This window comes from Heteronotia binoei, chromosome 2 (genome assembly GCF_032191835.1).
Source record: "Heteronotia binoei isolate CCM8104 ecotype False Entrance Well chromosome 2, APGP_CSIRO_Hbin_v1, whole genome shotgun sequence".
Lineage (NCBI taxonomy): Eukaryota > Metazoa > Chordata > Lepidosauria > Squamata > Gekkonidae > Heteronotia > Heteronotia binoei.
Window position 1 is genome coordinate 95,772,909 of NC_083224.1, and position 6,000 is coordinate 95,778,908.

Here is a 6,000-nt window from a genome sequence, read left to right on the forward strand (position 1 = left end):
GGGATTGAACCTGGGACCTTCTGCTTCCCAAGCAGATGCTCTACCACTGAGCCACTGTCCCTCCCCAAAGTTGGCTTCAGAAGTTTCCAGCTTGTGTCCTTTTCTCTTTTTTCCATGTATGGTTTACTGTACACCATGGCCAATGGCCAGGTAAGTGCACAGGCAGGTCTTGGCCAGGGAGCTGTTCAATGGCACTTGCTTGCCCCTGGCTTGCCAGAGCTGTGTTTATTCTCTGTGTATGTATGTATACCTTACAGGCACTCAAACGGAAACCTGACTTGTTCCTGTGTAGCAGCCTGGATGTCAAGGCAGTGTTCCACTGTGGTGAGTAGATACTTCTGATAAAACTGTGTTTCTTGAAGTGACTGGGCAAATTGTTCTCATCAGGTGGAATACTGCTGCTTGAAGCTCAAAATAGATGCTACAACTGGGGCAAACCTCTGTGTTTTTAATATGGGAACAATCCCCCAAACCAGACAGGCAGAAGCCTCTTGTTACTTACAGAAGAAAAGTTATCTCTTATTTCCCTATCTATGTGGAAAGCTGTAAGTTGTGGTAGATTAAGTCTTGACTAGTGCTACTTTCCCTCTAGGCGTGATCTCCTTGAAATTCCCTGAAGCACCAACTGTCAAATCTGCCTGTGGCTTTTTTGTGAGTACTGTGCTTGTAGCAAATCTACCCTCTGCTTATAGTGGAATTACCCTTGTCTGAGCCATGTTCACTTAGCTAAATAAGACAGAACCATGTTTGGGCAAGTGGCTCAGAAGCCCTCACAGTTCCACTGCAGCTGGAACAAAGTGGAGAAGCATCCAGGCTCCTCCCAAGTTCCTGAAAGAATTTTTCCACCATAAATCATCACTTGATGGTCCCTCATCTTCTGTAGTGTAAGTTTTGTGTTTGTGGGGAGAAAAAAATATCTCAATTTGTTGTCCAGTCTGTGACTGGGCACAAAAGTTTTCTCTGCCAAGTGACAGTTTGTATGTTTTCATCATGTTTTTTTTTTAACCAGACTGAGCTGTTACCACGCTGTGGGGAGATCCCACCTGTGGGTCAGGTGGTCCATGAGAATGGCAAAATGCTGCTTCAAGCTGTTCTTGAGGTAAGGAATAGGAACAGTGGCTTTTTGTGAGTACTGTGCTTTTGTGAGTACTGTACTTTGGCTTTGCAGGCTTATGTTAGGAGTAGCAAGGTAGTGTTATCAGTTGGTGCGTTGTTCACTTAGCTAAATAAGTTTTGTGAATTCTGCTTTGTTGGTACCAAAATGTCACCAGGTGACTTGCAGTCTAGACCTATGTATGTTTACTTGGGAAGAAGCTTCACTAAGTAGGCCTGCATATGACTCTAGCTATAGAAGATACTGACACTCTGAATCCAGATCTTGGTACAATTAGACAGACCTTCTAGCTTGAAGATTTCTCATGCGCTGTAGTTTGCTGAAAAGGCTTTCTGGATTTGCTCCACCCTTGCAGGGTGTAGGTGGCCAAGCCTCACGCAATTTGATGGATCAGTTGGCTGAGATCCTCTTTGCTCTCAACAAGCATTGCTTCAGTTACTTGAGCATCTGGATCAAGGAAGTGATGCAGCAGGATGGTTTCCCATCAGCCCGAGTGACTCCTGAGCAGAAAGAAATCTTCAGTCAGCAAATTCTTAGGTGAGTTTTTTTTCTTGATGCTTTTCCTGGGGAACTGAGTGTGAGTACCCTAGCTGTTGAATATCTCATTTGCATCCCAAAATATGCAGAAATGAAAGCCCCTGCCATTTCATACAGAGAGCAACTCCTCAGTTTCTCAACACCTCTACCCCAGATTCTCCTGCAGTGGAGCACTTACTCTAAGTTGAGGAACCTTAAAGACTGGGTAGCATTTTAAAAGCTTCATTAATTCCATAGAGCCAGTGGCCTTAAATGTAATCTGTTTACTTCAGTCTAATATCCCACAAAGGATGGGAAATGATGCTGAAATAAATTTGGGGGTTCAAGAAAGTACAAAGTATCAGGACGTAGATTTAAGCAGGAACAGATTGACAGATAGCAGAAATGAATGCTATTTCTAAGTTCACCTTATAGTGAGATGGCTAACTTTTGTGACATTGCCTGGGTTTCCTATTTTTAATACCCAATTTCCATGAAGCACATCATCTTCCATATGAAGAACCACAAGTCCATCACCCCTGTTTATGAGTTCTAGGGGAATAGCACGCTTCTCTTGTGTTATGATGGGACTTACTTGATCCTTGGAGAATTCTGTTACCAGACCCTTGCAGTCTAATTCAGATCAGCCTTTCCTTGACCAAAGATGCCTATAAGCCTGCTCTATGTGGTCTAGACAGGTCTGCAAGATAAGGAGAGAGAACCGGATGAATTGATTACCTGGGATGAATGCTGGGCCAATTAATGTTTTGAGAGAAGGAAACATGAGGCATCCCAGTGGCCAGGAGAGTATGTCATAATGGAATATTGTTACAGATGTTCATTTTGGGGAGGCAAGACAGACCAGGATCTAGAAAATCATCAATATATCCAATTACCTCAGTTGCCAGCCTTTAGCCACCAGAAAATATGTATGTATAGAAAATGCAGCAGATTCTTTGGCATTATTTCAGACTCTCTCACTAGTTAACCACCTCCTCTTTAAAGGTAAAAGTTCATGAAACTTTCCATGGAGTTTGCAGAACAACACACTAGGATGTTGTGACTCCATTGGCATTAACATTTTGAACCACAAGGCTAGATTTTACAAAAGGACATCCTGTCCCCCATAAACTACATGGATATCTGTTCTTCAAAAATGCAGGCATAGTTCACCAAACTGAAACAAGCTGAAGGCTAGAGTCTGTCTGAAAATCTTTTTGAGTCCTAGCAAGCCTGTATCTGTCACAGTATTATACTACTATTAGAGAAGAGCTCAGGGAAGAAAAATTATCATGTGGACTTCAAATCTGGGGATACTCCTGTGACTCCCCCCCCTTCTGTAATGAATGAAATGTTGTTTAAGAGAAGGTTCTGTTCACTCAAATTATAGCAGGAAGATTTTTGTCAGACAATCTACATCACTAGGTGATGGTGATTCCTATGTATATTGCAGGCATATAGGCCGTATTTTCAAGGATAGGTTTGTCTAAATGTACCTAATTTTTTCATGATTAATATGCTATAATATATACAATATACTATTGAATGTGATGTTTCATAATTTGACTTGGTATCCATATATGTTGCTCACTGTGTTATGAAATAGACTGTCTTTGCCTAAGAAAATACATTTCCTTTTCTTTACTATAAGAATTGCATATTTGCTTATAGTAGGCTGAGATGTATAGTTTTAAATTTCATAAATACCCCCAAGAGTATAATTTTATATCATACATTATAAACAATATTTAAAATAAATATATACTTTGTTACAAAGTATTACATATGTTTACACTTTTCCAAAACTTTCAGCCCCACCCCCCCACCCGCTTCAACATTTTTGGAAATTAAATATTTCTAACTATGTGTCTAGTGGCCTCTCTGGGGGCAGTACATTAAATGCAAGCAAATTTTATTCCAGAATAAGTTTTTGTGAGTTAGCCCTCACTTCATTGGATGTACCTGATGAAAACTGTATATATATTTAGTCTTTAAGGTGCTGCTGGAGTTCTCTTTTATTTTGCTGCTAAAGACTAAGATGGCTGAGCATCTGGAATTGCCACTGTTGTGTATCAGTGTTTTACCATACTTTCTTTGTGTTGGCAGAGAGCGCGTAAACAAACGACGTGTGAAAGATATGGTGAAGGAGTTCACACTGCTCTGTCGGGGACTGCATGGCACTGAGTACACAGCAGACTACTGAGGACACTTGTATGAAGAAACTGGAGCACGAACTGCTGGCCACTTGCCACTGCCCTATGCTGCTACTGAACCAGTTCTTAGGACAATAATCTTACAGCTAACCTGCTGAGGCTGCTCTACTCAACAACAGGCTGTTTCTTAACCCCTACCGCATGTTCAGCGGCAGCAGGCTGCATGGACTTGGAGCACAGACTCAAGCTGAAGATGGCCCCCCTTCCTCCTCCCACTGGAGTGGTGCAGTGACTGTCCCCCTACCTCCCTAAGCACACTCCTGTAGACATATCTGTGGTATTGTCTGTTCCTAAAAAGTCTGCCCTTGGCCTGTACGAGGCAGCTTGTGTCTGACTGAAGTGGAAGGCCCTGCAGCCTTGAAATTATATTAAGGCTATTTCTAAGTTGGTGATTATTGGTGAATTCAAAAGGGAAGAGGGTGTATAGCTTTTGGAAGACATGGGGGAAAGGATAGAGAAGGGAAGGCTACAGCTTGTGACACCTGTAGGGTAGCTTCAGTTCTGTTTTACCTAGCCTGATTAGGGTAATAAATAAGCCTACGTTCTCCTTGTCAACATTCTGCAGCAAAGTCTCAGGAGGCAAGGGTAGCTTTCTGAATGGCAGGCCTCTCTTATTGTACTGGCATGTTGAGGGCTACTGCCATCAGTAGTTCCCAGAATTTCCATGTAATTCTCTGGTTTCAGCATCTGGAGCATCCTGCATAGAATGTATTACACTAGTCAGTTCAAGGTTATCAAGACAAGAATGATAGCTACTAGGTGCACATCACATTGAAAGAGTTGTAGCCATCTCTGTTTGATGAAGAACTCCTGGCTGCTTCTGCCACTGAAGATCAAGATGCAATAGTTAATCTGAGAGCATCAAACACAGTTTTGGGGATAGGAAGAAGAGGGAGGCTTTGTCTGCCAGCTTATTGGGGAATGTTAATGTAGCAAAACTAGAGCTGATCTAGTGGAACAGGACTCATTCTAGGTAAATTTGAAAGCACTCCCATGTGCGTGCATACACATTTCTCAAACAACAAACAAGTGGTCTAACCAACTTTCATTTATGTCTGCAATTTTGGGTTTGCCAACTTCCCTCAACTATTTCCAGATGGGTAAAGGTTAAGAATACCTTGGAGTGATGTAAATTCCAAATACTTCTTTGTGAAGGAAAACGTCTCCTCAAGAAAAAGAGCATGAAACAAAATCAGGTATATAAAAAAGTAGCATGTTCACTGTCTGAGGTTAGAAGACTGAGGAGTAACTTTTGGCATACTTGCACTGTAGGTATCTAATATGAAAATGTTACTAGTTTAGGCAAGTGGAGCTCCTTTGAGCCTAGAAAGCAAATGTTTTGAAAAAGCTGGCTTCCAAGTTACTACTTTTAGAGGGAAAAATAACTACTCCAATTACAGGAAAAAGCTCCAGTTTGGTGTTCCTAAGCTCTTAAAAACTATTTCAAGCATTGGTTACATTTTCAATTACAGTTGGCTTATTATGAGCAGGGTGTTAGTAATTAGCATGTTGTCTTGATAGAAAGAAAGCTTCAATCTGATGGTGTTTCCAGCATCTATGTTTTATCTGCCCTTTGATAAAGTGGAATATCAGTAATTCATTTTTCTCTAGAGTTAGTATCAAATGCAGTCTCTAGGCATGGAAGGGTATCTGCTGCATCACTAATACCTTTCTTTTTCCTCTGATTTTGGTTCTGATCTCAGATTTTCTCATCACTGAGGTTTTCTTTGAAAAAAATGAACACATTGTGAGGCTATGTATTATACTTCCTGAGTTCATCTTACCAGTTTATTATGAGAGAGAAGCTGAGCAACCTCCACTTGGCCTCTTTAGGAGAGAGGCAGTATGGGCTGGACTGGTACAATACTTACCAGTTACTGGCAGTGCTTTTTAGAAACTACTACTGACTATAGCTACAGAGCAGTGAAGAAGTAAGTTTGCATACTACACACAGTTCACCCAAATCTTCATTTGATAAGTAGTCTGGAAGAGGCTGAAAAACTGACAATGGGTGTGGTCACACTCACCATTAAATCCATCTGCAACGCGCCTCTATTATAGTCCGCACAACCAATTTTCCGATCAGACAACAGCCAGGCTCCCGTTCTATCCCATGTGGGTCCCGTCACTGGTCGATCAGAGTGCTCTACCGGACCT

The 6,000-nt window shown here is 41.5% G+C and overlaps 1 protein-coding gene across 2 annotated transcripts in view; it reads left to right on the top strand.

Annotated features, from left to right (window-relative positions):
* IPO13 (importin 13) overlaps positions 1–5,439 on the top strand; it is a 119,243-nt gene extending 113,804 nt beyond the window's left edge. For both annotated transcript variants that reach the window (XM_060231672.1, XM_060231673.1), the window contains exons 16-20: positions 258–324; positions 593–651; positions 1,010–1,099; positions 1,470–1,651; positions 3,737–5,439. In XM_060231672.1, the coding sequence (XP_060087655.1) occupies positions 258–324; positions 593–651; positions 1,010–1,099; positions 1,470–1,651; positions 3,737–3,833 (495 nt within the window). In that variant the 3' untranslated portion in view covers positions 3,834–5,439. The remainder of the gene's footprint in view (positions 1–257; positions 325–592; positions 652–1,009; positions 1,100–1,469; positions 1,652–3,736) is intronic.
* Positions 5,440–6,000: the final 561 nt, after the last annotated feature.